The sequence below is a fragment of the Gekko japonicus genome, unplaced genomic scaffold, assembly GCF_001447785.1.
Source record: "Gekko japonicus isolate JY-2015 unplaced genomic scaffold, Gekko_japonicus_V1.1 scaffold11, whole genome shotgun sequence".
Classification (NCBI taxonomy): Eukaryota; Metazoa; Chordata; class Lepidosauria; order Squamata; family Gekkonidae; genus Gekko; species Gekko japonicus.
The window spans coordinates 202,352-226,865 of record NW_015166418.1 but is presented as its reverse complement, the minus strand read 5'-3'; the positions used below and the strand labels follow the sequence as shown (position 1 = coordinate 226,865).

The following is a 24,514-nucleotide window of genomic DNA, read 5'->3' as shown; positions in this document are numbered from 1 at the left end:
TTATTTCTTATTATGCAAAACCAGCAATGTGTTCACCATAACTGACAAATGGCTACACTGATTTTCTCCTTTTAATAGATTAAAAATATATAGTTGAGTTTTGGGGCAGAATATTAATCCAACAACAATCAGATATTGTACGAAAGCAAATGTGATAGATACAATCACATCAAAGTGACCAGAACACAAATAGTGCAGCCTTTTAAAATACAAAAAATAAAACTGCCTGACAAACCACAGATTTTAGTGTTAAGGGATAAGGGAGATAGAGACTTGGCCTTTGACAGACCATGCATGTAGGGCTTGGGTTATTTTAAAAGCACATGCCATGCATTCTCCTTACTTAGTCCAGAAACAAATTCCCGAAAGTTGATTAATGAATCTCCATTTTCATCCAGTAATCTGAATAAACGTGCAGCCAAAACATCAGAGTGAGTTCCACAGCCCCAAGGAAAAAGGAGAGCAAACATTCCCTTGAACTGCTCAAAGTCAATGCGATACTGTTCTAAATAGGGCAAGCTCGGGTCATGGCGGTCAATGGCATTGCTGGTGCCTCCCCAGTAGCAGCTTGTCAAATGCTCTGCCTGAAGAAAAGCAAGGCAAATACAATTAATTCTATTACAAGCTTCGTATCAATTTCAGCAGCAGCATCCACTATTTATGCTACTTCTCTAGTGGGTCTTTCAAGCTGCTTTTGACCCAGAGGACCACTTAATATTGTTCAGACACACTGAAACCAGAATGGGTATAAAAAGTATTGAGTAGGATCCTGCCAGCTTTTCCACTGGTAAAAGGAGGACAGGCCCTTTTGACCACCAAAAAGACTACAAAAAGACTATAACACCCTGTAAGCTGCCCTGAGCCTGCCTTGGCAGGGAGGGCAGGGTATAAATTGAATAAATAAATAAATAAACAAACGTGGATCATGAGATTTGTATGGAAACAAGCCACATGTGTTACTTGGGTTTTTATTGCATGTGTTGTTAAACTTGGTATTGTAAACCACCTTGAGCCACAAAGGAAAGGCGGGGTATAAATATTTCAATCAATAAAGCCGTCTATGTGGAACACCCACACAGAAGGATTGCAGTCAATATTTTCCAGTTACACAATTCCATCTCTGACTGAACAGTTGTAGATGTACACTTAAAGTGCAGGCTCATGGTTAGTGTCAAGGTACATGGTCTGCCAGCACCCCCACCACCCCAAGCAGCAGTCAAGGGAGAGATATCTATGCACAACCTGCATATGGGCAGAAATTGTTGATGCATGTTTGCACCTGTACAGGCTGCTAGATACTCTTGTGCTCCAGACTGCGCTACAAGGGTGGATTTAAAGGAGGGCTGAGTCTCCAAACTCAATGTGATGGACCTAGAAAGCCATCCTAAGCCTTTCTACTCAGAAGAAAGTTCTTTAATGGGCTTACTCCAGAGGAAAGTGTCTCAGAATGGCAGCCCTGGGCTCTGTGTTTCAATTGCTTCCTTTTCTACAACTGGACTGCCTGATTCACCATTGAAATGATGGTCATTTTGCAGAATTTTTTTTTTATTTGAACAATCATTAACATGAAAATTATGAGCCCATGGGGATTAAATGGTCAGTGTTGTTTCTCACAGTTCTACGTTCACTTTAATGTGATATGTTACAAGATCATATCCACAATACACTTCGCATCACAGGAAATAGTTGTTCCTGCTTGAACATGTTACACTTCACATCACAGGAAATAGTTGTTCCTGCTTGATAGGTCAAAGATTCTCTCTGCCCACTTACTCAAGCACAGTTTTAAACTCTACCTTCTTCATCAGATGGGCAATTTTTATTTGCTTCTGATGCTAACAAAACATGTACTTGCAATACCACTGGGTAAATTAGGAACTAAACAGGTATTTCAAATTTACCTTGAAAAGGGCATAGAGCTCCTCCAGCTCATCTATAGTAAAAGAGGTCTCAGTCACTATGGTCCGTACCTTGCAAAATATAAAAGCACAAAGTGTTTTAACACATGGAAAAGACCTGCACTTCAAAACTGAGTTAGAAAAGTACTTCGCAAATTTACCACATTGCGTTTTGTAGTGTCCTCAAGTGTCTGGATCACCTTCAGTCTCTGCTTGAATCTCATTTGTTCAATCAAATCTGCTCGTATGCTTCCAAATTTCTAAAGGGGAAAAATATTGTTCAAGTTTGATGCAGAATCTTAAAAGACAGCTTCATTTATGCCTTCTATGTTCTGTGGCAAAGATTTTTATAATGAACAAAAGCAATAGCTTTGCACATTGTATCTATTACTTAAGCCTTATTCTTCTTGTATCAGAGGATGTAAAGTTTCTCAGCTATGCCCAGTGGAAGAGAGATATAGAAGTGCAAATTTTGGAATGCAGTACCCGGAATATTAGATGCATCTAAGAACCACAGGAAACTGGTGGGATTACTGGTTTACCTGTATGCTTAAAATCTGATTATAGTCAATGTTATTTGGATATATCTAACATTTTTGTATTGTCTTGCGGATACCTAATGCAGACAGTGGAAGGGTTGCTCACATTACATTTGTTTATGCCAGTGGAGTTTGGCTAGGCCTTTTGCAGTAGTAAAGGACAGAAAGTCTTTGCTGAGCAAGCATGGTTACTGGAAGCAGAAATTTTTATAACTTCAGAGACTGGCAAAGTGTCCCCACAGTCAGGGAAGTCACAATTAGCCAACAGTTCATAATCATTCCGCTCACATGAATACTGCAGATAGTTCATTACACATACTGCATGTATTCATTACATAATTACTTTATCTTGCATATGCCCATGCACCCATGTCTTTTTAGTCTTGTTTTTACAGATGCTTCTGAGCAACAGAGACAAACACACCCTTTAACTTGTGTCATTGTTACTATACAGCTTTTACCATTAAATGAAGGAGACAGAGGGAAATGATATAACATACTTGACAAGGGTCCACGTACTACTGCACATTTTGATCTAACACTTTCTAGAAAGAAATCAGACTTCATAGGACTTGTTTCATACACGATACATAGGATCTACAAGTAAGTGGAACATGAAAGCAAGTATTGGCCTCAAATGTACCCCCCTACCTACTACAAAAGAATACCACCTGTGACTTTGTACTTATACATGTCTACAAATGCATTTGTCCAACGTGTGGGATCTGGCCACTCCCTTCTTGCGGCAGACAAGATGTGCATGTATGTATCTCATGTCATATCCATATGCATGGAGGAGGTAGGAGGGTCTTGGAGTGAAATTCACAGCAATGCACCCACTTAGAGACAACTTGCTGAGGATCTACGCAAACAGGCCTTGCAGCAATTTATTTATTTATTAGTGCACCCACTTAGAGACAACTAGCTGAGGATCTACGCAAACTGGCCTTGCAGCAATTTATTTATTTATTTATTAAATTTATCAACCGCCCTCCCCGGTGGGACCAGGCTCAGCGTGGTATACAACATAATAGTATAAGATATTAAGTAAAACAGATTAAAACCAAGTGAAACAATAAAAATACAGCAATCTAACTAAAGATGGTGCTAAAATCCCAACTGCACCGCTATCTCATGGGGAAAGGGCATGGAGATGGGAGTGCCAAGACAGGAACATCACTGTCCTCAACTGAATGCCTGGAGGAACATCTCTTTCATTATTGCTCTCCCTTGCTCACCTTTCAACTCATAGCTGCTGACATATTACCTCATAGGAAGTTCTGATGAGTCTGAAGATATCCACTTCGGGGTGAGGTCCAACATCGTCACTAAGCAATGAATGAAGGTGAGGGATTGGTGGCAAAGTGCTGTCCTTATTTGTCACACTGTCCAAATACCTATGGAAGACAAGAGAAATCAAATGAAACACATTCAGGTGCACTCAGCATCTAACATTAATCCAAGCTTAAATGTACTGTACATGCCTTTTCTTCCCAAGAGTTCAGTGTTTTAAAAAATCCAGACTATCTGGAAGCTCCATATTTATAGTGTAGTGCCCTTCCCAAGAGCACACAGCACATCACGTACATTGCTTCAGATGTGATGCAGATGTTTACTATTATGCAGGTGTTTACTATTATGCTCATATTACACATAGGAGTTAGCTAGAGATTGTGGTTTGCCTAGATCTACCTAGGAGAAAAATAAAGGAAGAGATGTGATCAGAATCTGTGGATGAAATTAAAGATGTGATGCCTCTGACTAGCCACAGTAAAGGCACAGAACCAGGGCTGGTGGGTACTCAAAAAGTTCTACAGTGCAAACCTTTACAGAATCTACAACATCCAGCACTGCTTTTGATTAGGTGGTCACACATCATTCTCTCCCATTTCTCTCCATTTCTACCATGCACACATTACTGCTTTCTCTGAATAGAGCATAACCTGCAACTGAACTCTCTATAAGAGACAAAAAGGATAGAGGCTAAACTATAATGCACACACTTTGCAAGCATGAGGTAATTCTTAGCCTCTCCAAATAAAAGCCCTCTCTGTTAACAGAGCTCTGAAAGGCTTGGAGGGCCACAGCAAGTCAAGGCTGACAGTACTATGCAGGGATGAGCCATTGGCCTGACTCAGTATAAGATAACTCCTCACAATGAAATCAAACAATACCGTGCCACAGGCAGTATTCCTTTCCAATGCTACTAGGGGGCCAATCAGTAAGACAGAACCAGATGAGTCAGAATTCTTCATTCAATGGCTAAGCTTTTTATTTATCAAAAGGAACACCTTTTGACAATTCAACAGGACTGGTTTAAAGGGGGAAAGGGCAATGCACTTGGCAAGGGCAGTGACACAAACGGGATGTTTACTCTTACAAGGCATTTCAGACATAACAAAGCTTTCAATAAGTACCTTCCGAGCACGGTCATAGCTTCACCATCATCTTTACAATTCAGCAGCTTGTCCACATTAGCATCCAGCACAGCCAATGCTAACTGGAATATCACCTTTATGCCTTCACAGAAGAAACAGTCCACAACCACCACAGCACTTTCAAAGGGCATTACACTAAGGAAGAGTGTGAGGAACCAGGAAAGAGAGATGGTGGAGATGACCCCCAAGTCCTGCATACAGTCATAGAGTTGTGGAACGTAATCCCGAGCCAACTCTTCAAACACGCCTTGATCCACCAGAGCACCTGCAGGACACAATCAGTATTGGACAAGAGTGAGATATGAGCCATTAAAGAACATATAACCTAAAGAACATATAAAGACCTTAAATGCAAGATTCTTGACACTCAGAAACAATGGATTCTTTCCTTAAGCAGTTGTCATTTCAAGTACTGCTTTTGTGTTCCCCTGTCTTCCAAGGCAAAGCAACTTATCACAAAAAATAAGAGGCTAGATCTAACCAGCTTTTTAATTCCCCTCCTTATGACAGCCCCATCTCACATGGCTTTTGTTTATGAAGATCCCAATGTCCCTAACATAGCCTTTTTGGTAGTCCAAGAATACCTAGCCTTCCTTTTTCACCAGGAGAAAAGCTGGTTGGATTCAACCCAAAGACTTTTCAATGGTCTCACACCCATTCCCAACCATCCTTGGCTATGGAATGGACTGTCTTCTCACCCTGCACTGGAGCCATTGCTGAATAACTTCCAACATCTGGTCAAGGATCTTATTCCACTGATCTTTAATGGACTATTTTTTGTTCCCTTCTGTTACTTTTCTGTCTCATTATGATGCTGCTGTTTTAGTTACTTCGTATGGTTTTTCTGTCAGTTTAAGTAAGTGCTAGTAATTTAATTGTAAATCATCTTGGGCTTATGTATGCTGAGAGGCAGAATTCAAATATTTTAAGCAAATCAACACATTTTTAACATGCAAGACCTACTATGAAAAGAACTTCTAGCACCTCCAACTGGTACAAAAATCGACAGGAAATTTGCTGTTGGTACTCTACCAACTGGGAACATCTCTCTCAAGACATAACAGAACCACACAGGTTGCTTATTCACTTCTTGGCACAATTCAAACTGCTGGCTATTACTGAGTCTTTTGGTCAACTTTTTAATTTTGTTTTGTTTGTGTATGGGTTGTATATGTTTTTAACATCCTACAGTCTTGGGCCCTCTGTTACGTCTTCTTTTGCTACATTTTATCTCTTGACCCCTATGCATGTGACTAATGTTACGATTTTGTTGGGCTGTCCAGTAGTTCAGTAGCACCTTAAAGACTAATAAAATCTGTAAATCTTAACTGTTATGATGGCTGTTTTATGGTGCTTTATTTTATGGCTTATGTTGTATGAGACTGTGGGCTCTTCCACATTCTGATTTTCATCACTTGCGTGTTCCTATTGCTTCAGGGTTCCCTCCCCCCAAAAAATGTGTTTTGCTCTCTCTAGTAGTCCCAGAGGGAGCAAAACACGTGGAAGGGGGGGGAGACCCAAAGCAATAGGGACAAACGAGTGACAAATGAGAAAGTGGAAGAACCCTGTGAGCAGACCACACCAAAACTTTCCCACCACATTCTCAGGCTGCACACTGCTGAGTCTGCCCTGCCTCCAATTTTGTTCCTGGAGATTAGCAGCCCATCATAAAGTGGGGCCCTGAATCACACGGGGTCCTGTTTTCCACACCACGGGGAAGGGGGAGGGAGGAGCAGCCAAGGCAATCCTTCCCAGGCAGAGGGAGTGGGCCAGCAGCAAGTGCAGGAAGCTTATGCCTTCATGACCTGATGCTGGCCCTATCAGAGGGTCCTGGGTGTTGGGGGGCAGGGGTGCCTTGGTTGTTACTAAAGGCACTGCACTGCCCCCTTGCCATCTTTTTGGTGTTGAGTGACTTGGTCCTCGCCTCACCCCTCCCCTTAGCATGGGGACCGCAAACAGTACTGGGATAAATGGGAGCAACTGCAGGAGGAGGAAGGGAAATCTGTAGAAATCCCCCCTCCTTTCTGTCAGAAAGAGTAGGCTCTTAGCGCTGGGGCCGCAAACAGTACTGGGATAAAAGGGAGCAACTGTAGAAGGAGGAAGGGAAACCTGTAGAAACCCCCCCTCCTTTCTGTCAGAAAGAGTAGGTTGGATGTCCTGTGTGAGGTTGTCAGGAAGGCTCCCATGCTTCTGTCTATCTGCAAGCTATGTGGAACAGAATTGCGCAGGAGGGCATTTTTATAACGGTCATAAGGCTATAATATAACAAAATGGTTCAGGATGGTGCTTTTATAAAGGAAGCAGGACTTTTAACTCTTAAACATAAAAGTTTATATTTTTGCTGCATGTATTGGCCTACTCTTGTTGCTTTGTTTTTATACTTATGTAATACCATTTTCTGCAGTGTTTAATCATATCATGTTAAATACTTTATGCCTTGTTCCAGATTGCTGTAATCTTATACTGATTCCACTGATTTACACTGTGTCTCTGCTTTGAGTCTCAGTGGAAAAGGCTGATTATAAATAAAACAAAATAAATAAATAAAAATGTGTCTATTTAACTGGTTTGAAATTAAATATAGAGAAGCAGTTCTCCTAAATAAGAAGTAGGGCCTCAACCACGTAATTATCGTTCAACATCATTGAATTCAAGTATCCATCATCTGCAAATCAGTTACTCTCTGGTAGTTTTAAAAACTAACCCTGAAATAGTCAGTGATTAGAGTCTAACAAAACTGTCCTTTAACATACCAACTACTCTTGTGTTGTAGTAATCTGGCAGCATGCGCTCACACAAAGCCACGAGCAGCCAAAAAGCTTCCTCTTCCTTTGCATACAAAAGCAGCACCGATGTAACAATATTCATGGCCTAGGGAAAAAAAGTTTTAAAAGGACTATTAAAAATCCCAACTCTTCCTCATTCTTCACACCTTTCGGAAAAAAGGCTGCTCAAAAGCAATGTTGAAATCATCCAAACTGCACGGACAGACACCTAACAACATTCTGTCATGAGCTTAACAGAAAGTGCTTCCCATAACTGTTAGTTACCCCCATCTGTCCTATACTCAAGCAGCCGCAACAGTGCCATTACAATATACAAACTGGCACCCTACAACAAAAAAACTGCACTTTCTTTTGAAGAATGACATGTGGCATGTGAAACCTCTTTCTGTGTTGTATCAGCGACATTACTCCAACCATTGGATGCCTTTAGTGCTACAGGATGGGGAGGAAGACCAATGGGAAGTGGGATAGAAAAAAAAGTGTATTTTCTTCCTTTTCCCTCCTCCTGAGATCTTCCTCCCTCTGCTCTACAATGTATTGATGTTCAAACACCCCACGTGCCCTGAACCCAAACAGGATAGCACCAAACAGGAGGCATTTTTCATCCTTATAAAACTGCATCTTACCTAACCAACATACATCAGTTATAAAGCTGCATCTTACCTAACCAACATACATCAGCAGCACATGTAAACACCTGTTTCTGGAAGATTTGCTCCCGATACAAATAACTCAATTCAACAATAATTCCTGAGGTGAAAGAAAGTCCTTAAAATGAGAAAGAGAGTTTCATATACCTGACAGTATCCTATGTTAGGATTTCTAAACGCATAGGCCGTGAGCACTCTCCTCAGAGCAGCAATGCCCATCTCATTCTGGAATGCAGGGTGCTCCGGCAGAGAACGGTGCAAATCCCTCTCGATCTCTTCTGTGGCAAGATTATATTTTCCCATGGACTTCTCCACCAAGTCTTCATAATACCCAGCATGGGTGGCCATTTCATTAATAGCTCCTACCAAGTTAAAAGAACACATTGACAAAAGAGGTTACAGATACATGCTGTGAATGGAAGAACTGTGCAGATAGTTCTATACACTTTAGTTTGGTTTTCCTTGAAATGCAGCTCCCCCACACTCCAAATGACATGGGAAGCAACTTTTGACATTGTGGGGGGATCTGGTAATGGCACAGAGGGTTGGCTATTCGGGGGGATGGGGGGAGCCATATCCTGCTAAGCATGCCCAACCCCCTTGATATCCCCTTTGAATCTCAGCCACTGAGTACAACAAGCAGATCATGTTCTCAAAAATCCTTGTGTCTCCAAGTTTATTTATTTGATGTATACACTGGCCCTCCCCGCGGGTGGGCTCAAGGCGGTTTACAGCAATTCTTAATATAATACTGCTCACTAGACTTTTCATTTTCCACACAACTGGAACGTCTTCTACGATAACATCCATGTCTTAATGGCTACTGTGCAGGTGGCTGATCTTCCAGCTCCAAAGAGATTTCATCTGGGCAGTTAAATTTTCCATGGAAATACGTTGCCTAGGGCTAGTTGGGCAAAAGCATTCACGGAATTACTCCCTAGGGTTTCATATCTTAAGTCTTTATTTATATATTTACTAGTATTATAATTTATTAGTATTTCCTCCAAAATATAGGGCCTCAAGTGGGTCTCTTAAGTCTTTTTTTCCTTTTTTTCTGTTTTTCCTTTAAATCATACCCTGTGACGTGCTTGCTTTTAGGGGAAACAGTTTTACCTTTTAATTCACACTTTGTGTATATAAACTTGGTAGTTTCTGCTGCCACCAGGAATTTAAAATTCAAAATCTCTCTCCTTTGGTAATGTAACCCAGGGTCTGGGCACTTCAGAGGACTATGTGGCCCTGAGGAAGTACTGTACTGAATTCTGGGATATTTAAACAAAAATGGATTTATTGAAATAAGGACAAAATAGGTTTCTGGAAAAAGGAACCCGCGTGGCTCAAGTGGTTAAGACACTGAACTGCAGGCTGTGCAAGGTCGGTAGTTCAGCAGTTTGAGACCCGAGTTGCCGCATGACGGAGCGAGCTCCCGTCTCTAGTTCCAGCTCCTGCCAACCTAGCAGTTCGAAAGCAAGAAACTGCAAGTAGATAAATAGGTACTACTTCAGTGGGAAGGTAACAGCGTTCCGTGCACCTTGGTGTTTAGTCATGCTGGCCACATGACCACGGAAATGTCTTTGGACAGCGCTGGCTCTTCGGCTTTGAAACGGAGATGAGCACCGCAACCCTAGAGTCGGATCCGACTGGCTTTCGAGCAAGGGAAACCTTTACACTTGGTGTCACACCAGTCTCTCAGACACCAAAATTCCACTCTGACAGGATTCTCTCTCTTTCTCATATATGTAGCCAAACCAGCTAAACTCTTTGACTTTTCCACACAAGATCCACTGGTCTAATCATACAGTTTAGACACAGGTCATTTCTTTTCCCTGCAGACTCTCTCACAATACTTTTAGAGTTCCACACAGACCCTCTTTAATAGCTCTTCCACACTTCACTTTCCAAAGACACACAGAACACTGAACTCTGTCATAAAAACACACACACACAGACATTCCTCTCAGAACATCCCCTCCCACACTCTCAGTCATCAACCAATCACAGCACACACATCTCCCCCTATCGCCCTCCTTGCATTACTGCAGACAAACCAACATTTAAAGGAACACACACACATCAAAACAAGGAATCATTACAGGCTATTCCAGGAGGTGCGTGGGGGCTGCTACTGGGAGAGCCCACAAACGAGCTGATGTTGATCACACCTGCTTATGTGAAGGGATGGAAAGCAGCTGAGATCTGTTAATGCCTAGCAATTTGATTAAGTGCAAATGAATCCCTGCAGCTGATCAATAAATCCTCACAGATCCCAATTCCCAACTCAGATCATGTTGGTATATGATTCAAGTAATGAACCAAAAAGAATAGTGTCCTGCAATAAGGGGTAAGCCAGACTACATTTGCTTTGTTGCAGGAAACCCTGGCTCACATTCTGCCCATTTCAACTGTCTGGAAATGGGGAGCCCAAATGTGCACATCCTTAAATCACTGGATGGCCCAGTAACAAATATCACAATAATAGTATCACAATAATTTAGACAACATTTCCACCAACACTTGGATCTCCTGATTTATACCAATGGTGCAAAAAATTCCACAGAAGAAGGTCCAGCTAGAAGTCCTTAACTCAATAGTATGCAACAAGGAGACCCACCTGACAGGAGCAGCCAGAGTTCCCCTCTCATGCTTTCAGGAATACCTTTCAGCACCAGATCTCTTGTTTTCTCTGTACGATACATACAGACCCCTTGACCATATTCAGCAAAATGAATCTTCCAAGCCTGTTCTTTCAAAAACTCTTTCGCCTTAAAATAAGAGATGAGACAGCAGCTAAGTTCAGACATCACACGAAGCATGCTTTCAGCTTTCAGATATACAACAGACAAGCCAGTTTAGAGCAGCTTCCCTCCCTCTCAGGTTTATAAATCCACTCCCGAGGTGCAGCAACCTTTGGAAGAAGGGCAACAACCATAACTGTGATTTGTTAATTAAGTCATTGCACCAATCCACAGTTGGCACAATTTTTTCTGGTCTGTCTGTTGACTGCAAACCATGGTCTGTCGATGCATACAGCATTCCAAAACTTATTCAAAATTCCTTAAACATAGCTTGATGCAATACCTGAACTCAACCTGAATTGATATGATACCTAAATGGAGTAAAACTCAGGGGGAAAAATCTGGAAAATGAGAATCTAGTCATAATGCTGATACCATGAAAGAAAACATCTCAAATTTCATTGTGTTTATTTTTAGCCTTAATTGTGCTCATACCATGACTGAAACCACATGTACATGGTAAAGTACAGGAAGACTGAAATTATATTGTAAATAAAACTTCCTACATTGTTATTTGGGTTCATATAATTTTTAAATGTTTTAGTTTTTTAAAAGTCATATTCCAAAGGAATAGTGTATTCTTTTACTTGAAAATGCAAAACAGAGGCTTTGTAAAAGAGATTTGGGATCTCCTGATCATGACATTGCCCCTGGAAAAGTTTGCACTACCAAAAATGATTTTAAAATATGTTTCGAATAGGTCTACCTCACTTGTACAGCTATATCAGTGGCTTTCTCTTGTAGCCATACAATAAATTACAAAGCCACTGCATGAATGCTATAGATCTGTCTCTAATTTCTTGAATGCAGATTCCAAAAGGAAAATATGTTAAAAACACAGGTACCTAAGTAAATCAGGATAACCAAAGAAACTCCCTATAAGCTAGCTGCAGAATAGGCTCTATGAGAACATCATTTCATATCAAGTTGTTTGACACAAAGCTTTAATTAGGTCTAAAAACTTCTACATGGATTGCACAGGACCAAATGAAGGGATTTAAAAACAGAATATAATTATTTTTAAACAAATGTAGCAAGCACTTTCATTATCTATATGAGAACAAAAACAGAGGAACGTACTAATTTGGGGTTGAATTCCTCAGGTGAACGTCGCCGATACATGGTCATCAGTGCCTGTGTTACAGTTGGGATGCTGTTACCATTCAGGTTGAACTGCCGTTCTCCATCTGCTTCAGAACTAAGACTTCTTTGAGGGCTCGATGAAATGATGCTACTTGTCCTTGAATAGACCTGTTGAAGGGGAGGGGGAACCCACCATTTTAAATTTTTCAGGTGACAGTGAGAAAAGAGTATGGATTAATTTATCTGAAGTGTGTGCTGGCATAATAGCACCCATTGGGCTGCTAATTGCTGTTCTGACCAAGCTTTAATAACTGTGGCAGGAAGAAGTTGAGTTTGTGTTGCTTATCCTGTCATATTACCCATCTTTCTCCTCTACCAGCTTTAGTGCTGAACCACAGTAATTCAAGCTACTGGACGCGGGAAGGAAAGGACAGCCAGACGGTAGCACTGCGGCAGAAAATCCACTACTCACAAACATTCTACCATGCAGGATTAAAAGACACACAAATTTCCCTTTGAGTGAGGCATTTGTAACCCTTGAATCCTCTCTAAAACAAATTATGGGTCTGCCTAGTGACTGATTACAACAGCGGAGCCCCATAAAAATCCTTAAGAGACAGATTAACTGCAGCGGACCCTGGGACTGAAGCTATGGCAACCGAAGCAAGGTTTATGGAATACAAATTCTGGCATTGTGAATATTTAATTCTCTCATAAAATAAATGTTTAACTTTTTAAAATCACACTACAATACCTCATCTCATTATGAGAAAGGAAGCAGAGACCTTTCAGAGAGTAACCTAATACACATGTAAATTCTGACTAGCAAGGTTATTAAGAATTATGTACCCAGGAGTATTCCAAATACAGAAGGACAATAAAACTATGTTACTCCTGCTGGGAGTTTGGCTTCAATATGTAGCAGCTGGCGAAACATTTTTCCTTTTCGCTTTTTATTAAACAAGACCGTCACCTTAAAATGTTCCCAGAAATTTAACTGGTGAAAGTGCTTGGCAAAGCAAAGAAGCAGAAATGTTTATATCATAGTACACATCCTGCAGAGAAATGTAATACACTAGTTGTATTTCTCGCAAATATTAATCCATTGTTAGCAATCTGTGGTGATTAAACAGGTGAGCCAGATATACTTGTGCATTGGGTTCTGGCCTTGGGATAACACAAGGTTGATCAGCCATTAAAAAAAAAGAGAGAGAGACGAGGAGCTGTATTTCAATCAAGTTAATCTAAAAGATTATCCAAAGGAAAGCAGGAACTGGTGAAAGAAAGCAAAGGAAAATAAATGGTGAATGGAAACAACAGGTCAGGCAAGACAGGTGTTAATAGGTGACACAGTGAGGCACTTGCTAAGATCTGCTGCCGACCAGAAATCCTCAACCCCTCCACTCCCACAAGAAATGGGAGATTGTCCAAAAGATTGACATCACAGGGTCCTCTGGAATGATCTCCATTCCTGATGGAAGAATGACAGAGATGGGTGGTTCTCTCATTCAAGAGTTGCACTCTCTGGGGAAAACTCCAGACGGAGGCCCTGTGTCTGAGTTGGAGCAGATCGGGGGTAGGGATCCCACTCCCGATCTTCGGTGGGGCACCATCGGTGCCAGCGCCGAGGGTTAGGAGTCTGGGAGTGCTCCTGACAATGGAGGCCCAGGTAGCAGCCACTGCCAAGGCAGCCTTTTACCATCTGTGACTGATTAAGCAGTTGGTTCCCTTCCTCAAATGCAATGACCTGGCAACAGTGATCCATGCTATGGTTACCTTGAGGTTAGACTACTGCAACGCTCTCTACATGGGGCTGCCCTTGTCCCAGCTCCGGAAGCTACAGCTAGTGCAAAATGTGGCGGCCAGGCTGTTGATGGGTCTCACTATATGAGACCACATCCAGCCTGTCCTAAAGGCACTGCACTGGCTGCCAATAGCTTACCGGATCCGCTTCAAGGTGCTGGTTTTGACCTTTAAAGCCCTATATGGTCAGGGGCCTGGCTATTTGAGGGACCGCCTTTCCCCATATGTGCCCCAGAGAGCACTGAGGTCAGGAACACAGAATCACCTGTCTTTTCCCGGCCCGAGAGACGTCAAGTTGGCTGCTACTAGAGCCAGGGCCTTCTCGGTGATGACTCCACGCTGGTGGAATGAGCTCCCGGATAACATCAGGCCCTGTGGGACCTTTTACAGTTCCACAGGGCCTGCAAAACGGAGCTCTTCCACCAGGGTTTCGATTAGGAGCCGCCACCGGCGAGGGGGCCTCTGGAGACAGCGCCACAGATGTCGGTGCTGCCGGAATACATCTTGGATCACTCAAAACAGCAGTTGGTTACTGCCTTTGTTTGTATAGTGCATGCCACCAGCTTTATTACCATCATTATTAGTACTATCTAGTTGTTTATGTAGTTGTAATTTATCAATGTATTTTAATGTATTTATTGTTCTAGTGTTTTAAATGTTGTTAGCCGCTTTGAGCCAGTCCTGTGGCTAGGCGGGATACAAATCGAAATAATAAATAAATAGAAAATAAAATTTCCTGATGGGAGGAATGTAGGGGAAAGGAACAAGAGAATGATACTCATAAGAAGCCACGGTTTTCTGTCTCCCCCAGGTGTCTCACTGACCAAGAAATGGGAAACTGCCTCAGAGGTCTCGATGACATTATCCTGGTCAGTGAGGCACTGAAGGGAGTGGAAGACTGAGATTCTGGCCCCTTTTAGTCCTGCCTTACTAATACCAGAGAGGTAGGTAGGATGTGTGTAAGAGAGGAGAACAAATAGAGTAGAGAAGGTTGAGGTATGGCAATGTGTTTAGCAGGAGGGCAAAACCTGGAATCTGCCCTGAGGTAAGAAATACAGAGCAGGAGAATCAGACAGGAATCCAGAAAAGCAGGAAGCCAGATTTCCACTGCCCCTGCCTCTTCTGCTGAGAAGAAAAAACAGACACATCAACAGTCATTGGGGAAACACACAATGGGTCCAATTCGAGACTGGAGAATGCAATCCAATTCCCAAAAGGTAACGGCAGGGATCTTTAAAAACTTTAAATTCTGCAGCAGATGCCGTTCCTGAGACTGTGGATGCATCATTCCACTTTCAGAACTGCAGTCAGAGACAGTAAATCTTTGATTGCCAGGGCCAAGAGGCAACATCAGGGGAAAGCCTCAGCCTCTATGCTCCCTTGTTGGCCCTCTAGAGTAATTGCTTGCCCATTGTGTGAGACAGGATGCTGGACCAGACGGACTACTGGTCTGATCTAACAGGGTTCTTCTTATGTTCTTACGCCATGCTCAAAAACAGCAAAGTTTAAATACAAATTTAAATAAACCAGATTCAGAGACCAACAAGATTTTTGGGGTATGAGCTTTCAGAAGTCAAAGCTCCCTCCTTCAGGTATTTGATAAAGGAGATTTGACTCTTGAAAGCCCATACCCTGAAACTCTTGTTGGTCTCTAAGGTGCTACTGGACTCTAATCAAGCTGCCATTCTTGTAGACCAACATGGCTCCCTCTGAAATGACATTTAAATAAGTTGCCTTGAGTTTTGTTCTCTGTTTTATGGCTCACACATGAACACACACATGAAGCTGCTCTATACTGAACCAGACCTTTGGTCCATCACAGTCAGTACTACCTACTCAGACTGGGAGCGGCTCTCCAGAGTCTCAGGCAGAGGCTCAGTGCAATCCCGCCCCCCAGCTCATTCAACAAAAGTGCCTAACTTTAAGATTTGGCAGGCTAGACACTGTGCTGTACAATCGTCAGCTTCTGTGCAGACTGGTAATTTCTCCAAGTTAATTAGAATCCATTTGCAGCATAGACAAGCTAACTTTTATATTTAATTATTGTAATTTTTATATGCACTCCATCATGCTACTTTCCTGTAGGCTTTACTGCAGTTGTATTTCATTTGTAAGCTGGCAAACATTCAACCTTCAATATTGGGCATTTTGCTGATACCAGCATCAGGCCATGTTCCAGACAAAATGGTATCTTCCAACATAGGCAAATATATCATTTTCTCTGCATTTATTCCTGCAAGCAGCAGCTTTATTTTAACAGAAGCAACTTGGGTTTTGAAACCATGGTTTTCAGATGTGGGACTGCAAGATGCTGGTCACTGCCATGTCAGATTTTTTTTAATGCTCAGGTCAAAGAAAAAGCAGCAACAGCCATCAGTTCCCTTCAAATTAGTACAATGCATTATCTGCTTGATGAGCTGAGAAAGCTGGAAAAGCAAGCTCTTATTTTTAAGTGTCTTATGCTAGCTTCAAGACTCAAGGGTCCCCCCCCCCTCTGTTCATCTTCAAAAGACAGTGTTTGTAAGCTAAGCAAGCTATTTTTTTTGGACCTTAACACAGGGGTGTCAAACTCATTTGTTATGAGGGCTGGATCTGACATAAATGAGACCTTGTTGGGCCAGGCCATGTGTGTCATAAAATGTAATGCCAGGGAGCAGAGATATAAACTTTATAAAGGACACAAACACAAAGGGTTTTTTTTTACTTAAAATAAAAAACATGCTTAAAACATTAGCTCTGTAAGCTGCAAACCTACTTTTGTTTTATTGACATTCAACACAGAAATCTCATGCTCAGAGTTCTGAGTCTAGGACCCAGGGGAAAACATGAAATGGCAAAGTGATTAAGAGAGTCTGGCGAAGCAAGCTATGATGCAGCAGCAGCAGAACTGGAAGCAGGAGATGGCCAGTTCCACTGCAGGCCTGATGAAAGCCACATGTTTGATACATGCCACATGTTTGACACCCCTGCCTTAACACATGCTCACACTTTGACATGCAAGCATTTTTAAACAAGCAATCTACAATGGGATGGTTTTCAGGTAGTACAGGCTTTGAACAGGGTTGCCAGTTCCAGGTGGGGAAATTTCTGAAGATTTGGGAGTGGAGACTATGAAGAAAGTTTGACACCCCTGCCTTAACACATGCTCACACTTTGACATGCAAGCATTTTTAAACAAGCAATCTACAATGGGATGGTTTTCAGGTAGTACAGGCTTTGAACAGGGTTGCCAGTTCCAGGTGGGGAAATTTCTGAAGATTTGGGAGTGGAGACTATGAAGAAATCTCAGCAGGACATAATGCCATAGAGTCCACCTTCCAAAGCAGCCATTAGCAACCCTAGCTATGAAAGGTCTGTAACATCGGCCAACCAAAATGTCACTTCATTAAGAACAAGGGACCTTGCTCAAAAGCCAGTCAAATCTGACTCTAGGGCTCATCTCTGTTTCCAAGCAGATGAGCCAGCGCTGTCCGAAGATGTTTCCATGGTCATGAGGCCAGCATGACTAAATGCCGAGGTGCACGGAATGCTGTTACCTTCCCACCGAAGTGGTATCTATTTATCTACTTGCAATTTTTCTTGCTTTCGAACTGCTAGGTTGGCAGGAGCTGGGACCAGAGACGGGAGTTCACTCCGTCATGCGGCACTCGGGTCTCAAACTGCCGAACTACAGACCTTCTGGTCTGCAGCTCAGCATCTTAACCTCTAAGCCACCGTGGCCCCTCAGCTCAGGTACTCGTACCTAAATACTTATTTTAAACTGAAACTGACTTCATGGACAGAAAGGACTGTTTTCTACTCACCTCATCATCTGAACTGTTATAACTTCCAGAAATCTCTTTTTCAGAGTATATTTTCAAAGTAGTTTGCTGAAGGAAGTCTGAAATTCTCTGCACAAGGAAGTCTCTGTCTTTTAAATTGGCAAAGAGAAAAGTCATCCTGTTTTTGGTGCTGATAGATAATGGGCTGGGCAACACACTTGAGCTGTCTGCCTTTTCTACAATGGTCACCTAAGTGGTGGAGAGAGGACAGAAAAGCAAACAAACAAATGAGCGCATACATACAGTTGTTCAATGCTTTTTCAGTATACAGCACTGGCCTCAGCATAGTTTTCATTCTGACTCCTATAAAGTTATGCATTTAAGTTTGGACCCAGCCAAGTTTTTCACTCAGTCGCTCCCAAATTTCCCCTCCTTGCTACAAGCTCCCGGCCCATGTTGGTTCTGGGCATGTAAGAAAGTCAAAAACTTTACTTTTTTACCAGCTGAAAAGCTGGTGGGATCCAAACTTGATAGTACATTTAATACTGATTTCCTCTGGTACATTAAGTGGCATAAATCTAATAACTGGAGTACATTCTGTGTATCCATTTTCACACAGTTGGAGACAGAGATCACAGCCTCATACGACCATCCAATATAGCTACTGCTTTGACAAATCAGTGTCTTCCTACTCCAGCTGGGTTTATTAGTCACACCTGGGGATGCTCAGTAATCATACAAAGCTTACAGATCCTTACAAGTTCATCGTTCAGCAAAAGTGAATGGATTTATTGTATAAGAATTGTGATTTTCACATGCAGTAAACTTAGCTCCTACAACAATATAGTTTAAGACATCGCTATATACAAATAAATATTTTAGATGAAAAAGATCTGGGCAACAGTAATCTACAAGGTGGTAGCTGAAGTCTAAAAGAAGTAAGAACATAGAAGATCCCATATTGTGGCATCCCAGTGCCTCGTGTAGTTAATTTCTTAATTCTCAACACTGGCTCTTCTGCAATTACTTTTGTAATAGAGCGTACATGGTTGTGTGTACGTGTGTCTGTTTATGAGCATCTGGGTAGTTATAATGCATTGAAATGAAGTACACAAAAGATATCTGTCCTGAGCATGAAGAAAATCTCTAAGAGCTTTAAACCACGGCTTTCAGATAGTTTATCAGAAGTAATAAAAATTGCATTAGGCACTTCAGGATAATAGAGTTTCAATTTACAGAGGCTTTCGTTTCAGTTTGAAGAGGTTTTTTAAATTTAATGATCTATGGTCAAGCATTAGTTCAGGGTTTTAATGTTTCATTAGTTGAAAGAGGCAATTTGTTTTTCATTTAACATATCCTGTTAAGTAGTATTCAAAGATCACAAGCTGTGTCTCAGTTACTTATATAATTCCTCATTTTCCCCTCCCCAATCAGCTGACATGCAAGAATACCACATTAACAATACATTAAACAGGAAAAGCACTGTAATATTCTTTGGTTTCTCTCACATCCTGATAGAATGTCACAGGCCACAAAGAGGACTACATTTTGTTGTGCTTGTCTCTTTCAGCACACGATAGGGTTGCCAGGTCCTACCTGGTATCTGGCAGGGGGGAGGGCTCCCAGATCCTTCCTGGGATTTTCTACCATGTGTGCTTTGTGTGCACAGCACAATGACATCACATTGCTGACATTGGGGTGGTGGTCCAGGGTTCCCTCTAAGTTGAGTTAGTGTGAGCCAGCTCAGTTTTTTAGCCTCCGGCTCACACATTTTTCTCTGAGCTCAGGAAGGATGGCTCCAGAGCAGACTAATTTATGCACTAGCCAGATCGCTCGCTCACAACTTTCATGCCAGTAGCTCACAATGTAGAATTTTTGCTCACAAGATTCCACAGCTTAGAGGGAACATTGGTGGTGACGCTCTAGTTTTTGGGCAAAACTCTATGGTTTCTTGCCTTCAAAACTAGAGTTTACCCAAAAACAAAGGTGTTACCCCCAATGGCAGCAATGTGATGACGTTGCTTCTGGGTGACATCATTGCTTGTGGGACGTCACCTGCCGACGTCCCTGTTCGGGGGTGGCATTTCCCCTGCTAGCCAGCTGGCCGGTGGCGGACTGAAGGCCTGAAAAGCAGGAGGACCCCCACTGGAACCTGGGAACCCTAGCACAAGAAGGTAACTTGGTTCTGCCTTACCTGTGCAAACTACCTTCTTGTATGTGGCAGCTCAGACCATGTTGGGTAACGTGATCAAGAAGGGATATGCTATAGAACAGAGTCGGTTCCTTATACACCTCTACAGCAACAACAATTCAGTGAAGTTTCTGTACCTACAAGCCAACTGAGCTGTATCTGGATACCTCAGGGATACAGTGGAATTTAGACTTTGTTCTATGGCATATCCCTTTCCGATCCCTTCTTGAACGTAGACTCATACCCATGGCCTCTTAAGGTAACAGGAAACAATCCTGAAGATATCATGGAGTTATGATCCTCAACGGTGTTTTAAAAATATCCCAGTCATATACATCTTTGACTGATAAGCAAACAACACTGAAACACTTTAGTGCTGAAGGTCTTTTCCTCTCAGAATAGTCTCCTGTAGTGACCATTCCACCTAATTGTTATGCAATAATGTGTAAGAGCTGATATGCACATCTTATTTTCCTCTACCCATCCCTTTTATCTTTGGTATGTACCTTTGTTTGTAAGCTATTATACTAAGGGTTGTCTATTCTATCCACTGCACAGTGCTTAAGAATATCTGAAAACCAAACAACAACCAGGGACCAAAATTGTACAGATCCTCATCATTCCAAGAGAGATTACATCAATATTCAGTAAATTGTGCAATGATTGTAGGAAAAAAGGTAATGACATATAATACTAAAATGGTAACAGGAAGCTAAGATAATGACAAATAATTTTACACACACAGTTAAAAATTTTTTAAAATCAGCCTTTACACCTACCTCTCGCAGTGGGATAATAAGGCTGCACAAGAGTTCTTCCTTGCTAGTAAAACAGATATAATTTGTAGATACAAACATCTGGCCCAAAATGTGCATTTTGTTAAATGGAGTCCACAAAGTGCAATCTGTGTGTCCATCAAGTTTTTCATTTTTAGGAAGCCGGAACAAAGCACGGTACCTTTCACTCTTGGCTCTGGCGTCAAGATCCCTAAAAAGAGCATTTCAGAGTATTACTGTCCATATGCATGCATTTTCCCACAGGTTATATGCAAGCACTACAAATTTCCTTTTTTAATAACAGCTCATTAACACTAATATTTCTGTAGCTCTCTCTCTCTCTCTCTCTCTGTGCTTCATTTATAACTAGGTGTTATACAGTACTTGAGTTGGCTCCCTTGATTCTTGAGTGCAACATTGGGGATCTTTCCTATGTACCCCTCCCTCAGCAGCCCCACTGAACCTTAGGAAAGTTGATTCCTGGAGTCACGGTACACATGTGGATCAACAATCACATGGGTACAGAGGAACTCTCATCTCTTCTGTCAACACACCTCTTATTTGTCTGTGTGAGTTTTGAAACCCCAGGAATCAATTTCTCTAGGTTCGATAGGACTGCTTGAGGGAAAATGAGAGAAAGATCTGTGCAAACTCCAGCCCTTTATGTTTGCATATTTACAATAATTCTATATGGCAGATTACTGGTACTATTGGTTTCATTGATGGATTATCCAGCTGGCAGCTAACAGCTTCCCCAAGATCATTCAGTTCATTGCTGGTGGAGTCTAACACTAATCAGTGCACCAAGCAAGTTATTGATATACACTCATGGTAGGACTTTCTGTTGGACCATGCCCCACAGTATTGTATATAATATATATTTTATACACACACTCTCTTACATGTGGTGTTTGATATTTGCCAAGAGGGGCACTTTCTAGGAAAGCACTTAAATGCAACACTCCACACATTATCTTTTAACAATAAGAAAACTTAGAATATTTGATTATGATATTTTAAAGTTTATGGATATAAGCATCAATCTCCAATCCAGGTAATGTGTGCACTGGGAGAAGCAATGTAGGCCCAAGGCTCTCTTTCCTGCATCCTGCTACGTATATAATCAACATCTCTGGATTATGTGTGAACCCTTTAAAAGCATGGCATAATTATTTAGACATGGGGCTTTATGCCAACAAAAAACTGTCAAGACAAGACAAAGCCCAGTTCTAAATCCAAAGGAGGAAAAAAAGCAAAGGTAATGAATGTTAAGAAAAACCAGTTACAGACTAGAAAAGTGCAAGAGTCCAGTAACCTCTTAAAGACTAACACAATGTATCTGAAGAAGTGAGCAGTGACTCACAAAAGCTACAAATGTTGTTAGTCTTTAAGGTGCTACTGGACTCTTGTTCTTTTCTACTGCTACAGACAGACTAGCAAGGCTACCCATCTTGATCTCTCACTAGTTACAGACTAGTTGGCAGCAAATCCCTACTCTCAGCTATGAAGCTTACTGGGTATCCTTGGGAAGTCAGTCTTTCCCTCCATCCATGCAGCCCACCCTAAATCACAGGCTTTTGAGAGGGCAGGCCACCTCTAATAAACTTCATGGAGGAAATGCTGTTCAAAACAGATACACCCATTCATGGTCAGTTTCATTTGGGGATTCTACTGGTTTCTGAATTAAAACAAAGCATAGATACATACCGTTTTAGGGCAGATACTTTTTTAGGAGATTTCTTTTTAAGTCTGGGTAGAGACCTGTCTTGCTCAAACCCTTCATTGTCCAAGAGCTGCCTCATGGCTATATTTGCAAGTTGTTCCATTAGTTTGAATGTTTCATTGATGTTGAGGAAAACAGAAAAGAAATGCTGGCTGGACCTTGTGCTAACTTTGATCACATTGGGTAAAAGCAGGGTTGCATTCTTCTCAAGCTGGATAATGTCAACCCACCGGATAACTAGCTTGGCTGACAAAAAGAAAGAAAGAAAGCAAAGTTTCAGCCAAAAAAGATCACTCAGCATTTCGAAAAACAAAATCACAGACAGACCTATAAACTTAAATCCTATTTAATACAGTGTCTCACTGTTGCTTCAGCTAACACTGTAGGATTTATTTCTCCATAAAACACAACAGTGATTTATATAATCACTGAAATAAAATGCAGTGGTTGTCACTAGCTTAGATGGCATTAAAAACAATTCACAGAAGCAAGACCAAGCAACAGTTATTAGCAATATTTATTTACAACACGGTTTTTGAAGCCCCACTCTGCCATGGAAGCTTACTGAGTGACCTTGCATTGGTTACTCACTCTCAGCCTAATTTACCTCACAGGATTATTGTGAGAATAAAACGGAGGCAAGGAGAACAATGTAAGCTGCTTTGGTCCCCATTGGAGAGAAAGGTGGGGTATAAATGAAATAAATTAAAATAAACTACCACACTTTGAAGGACTGTCAAAACAAGACTGAAACCACTCCAATCTACTTTCTCTTAATCCAGCCTCTTACTCTGAATGCTTAAATAATGTTGAGCATCTTACGGTATTGAAGGCTGCCAAAATCTAACAACAGAAGGGAGACACAACCCTTGTCCATATTTAAATGGAGGCTATCCATTAGGGAAACCAGTGCCACAGCCAGGCCTAAAGCCAGACTGTAAAGGATTAAGTATAGATGTGCCATCCAGGATATCCTGAAGTCACTCTACCACCACTCTCCTGATCACCTTCCTCAGAAGTAACTGACGACAGCATTTCTGTTCAAAGTAGGGGTTTTCCCCCCAACAAAGATGAATAGCATGAACTAATAAAGGGGCTTTGCTTGGGACATTTCTGGATGCATCTACAAAATTAAGACACGTTCTTGAATCAACAAGTTGTATTCAAAGGTCACTTTTCACCAGCAGAGAGTAAATTCTTGTCTACTGTCTCTTCCCTCTGGACACCCCCCTCCCGTTCCTGGCAAATTTCCTGGAAGTTCCCAGTACCCAGGGGGAGCATTCTGAGTGGTGCTGTGGGCTGCAACAAGAGGGGAAAGTTGGCAAAATTCCATTCTGCAATTGGAACTCCAAAACAAACCCTATCCTAGTCACAGATCAGGGTGCAGTAACAGAAAAGCGAATCTGAGACAATATCTTAAGGTAATACAAAGGCAGTGCGATTACTACACATGCTGTAGTTAAAGCTCAAAATTGATTCAGGTGTTAGGAATGTTTGTAATTATCCTGGTGCCAGGATGTTGGTAAGCTGATGGTTACACAAAAACAGTAATTATGTATGGCTGAGCACTTCTTAGGAAATGAGCATGTGAATGATAAATGCTTTATCTGAACCACCCTCACCTTCTTTGGAGCAAAAACTGCTGTGTGTTTATATACAAAATTATCAGGTAAATAAGAACTAGCCCCTTGGTTCATATTTTGTTTTTTATAGTGTTTCTGCTACATTCAGCACTTGACTTCCAAGTTATCAAGTTACTATTATTTACACTGCTATAATAGCAACTAAGGGTTATATGTGCCTTCATCACATCATCAGGTCAATTTTCCCTCTACTTGCCCTCCACAAAGTTTTGTTTGCTGTGACAGCATTCTCAGTAACATACTCTGTTGAGACTCACGGCATAGTAGCATAGTACATTGCCACTATAGCCCCCAAATTAATGCTAACATGTCTCAGAATTGCTTAGAGGTAGTACTCCCTCTGAGCTGTGGAGTCTTGTGAGCAAAAATTCTACTTTGTGAGCTACTGGAATTAAAGTTGTGAGTGAGTGATTTGGCTACTGAGTAAA

The 24,514-nt window shown here is 41.6% G+C and overlaps 1 protein-coding gene across 1 annotated transcript in view; it reads right to left on the bottom strand.

Moving 5' to 3' along the window:
* TBC1D9 (TBC1 domain family member 9) overlaps positions 1-24,514 on the bottom strand; it is a 61,622-nt gene that overhangs the window by 7,496 nt on the left and 29,612 nt on the right. Inside the window, exons 5-16 of the mRNA XM_015411609.1 lie at positions 22,428-22,689; positions 20,724-20,931; positions 17,796-18,002; positions 12,187-12,357; positions 10,923-11,073; positions 8,459-8,673; positions 7,629-7,746; positions 4,855-5,140; positions 3,705-3,834; positions 2,060-2,158; positions 1,902-1,970; positions 344-584 (exon numbers count right to left, since the gene is read on the bottom strand). Coding sequence (XP_015267095.1) covers positions 344-584; positions 1,902-1,970; positions 2,060-2,158; positions 3,705-3,834; positions 4,855-5,140; positions 7,629-7,746; positions 8,459-8,673; positions 10,923-11,073; positions 12,187-12,357; positions 17,796-18,002; positions 20,724-20,931; positions 22,428-22,689 — 2,157 coding nt within the window. The remainder of the gene's footprint in view (positions 1-343; positions 585-1,901; positions 1,971-2,059; positions 2,159-3,704; positions 3,835-4,854; positions 5,141-7,628; positions 7,747-8,458; positions 8,674-10,922; positions 11,074-12,186; positions 12,358-17,795; positions 18,003-20,723; positions 20,932-22,427; positions 22,690-24,514) is intronic.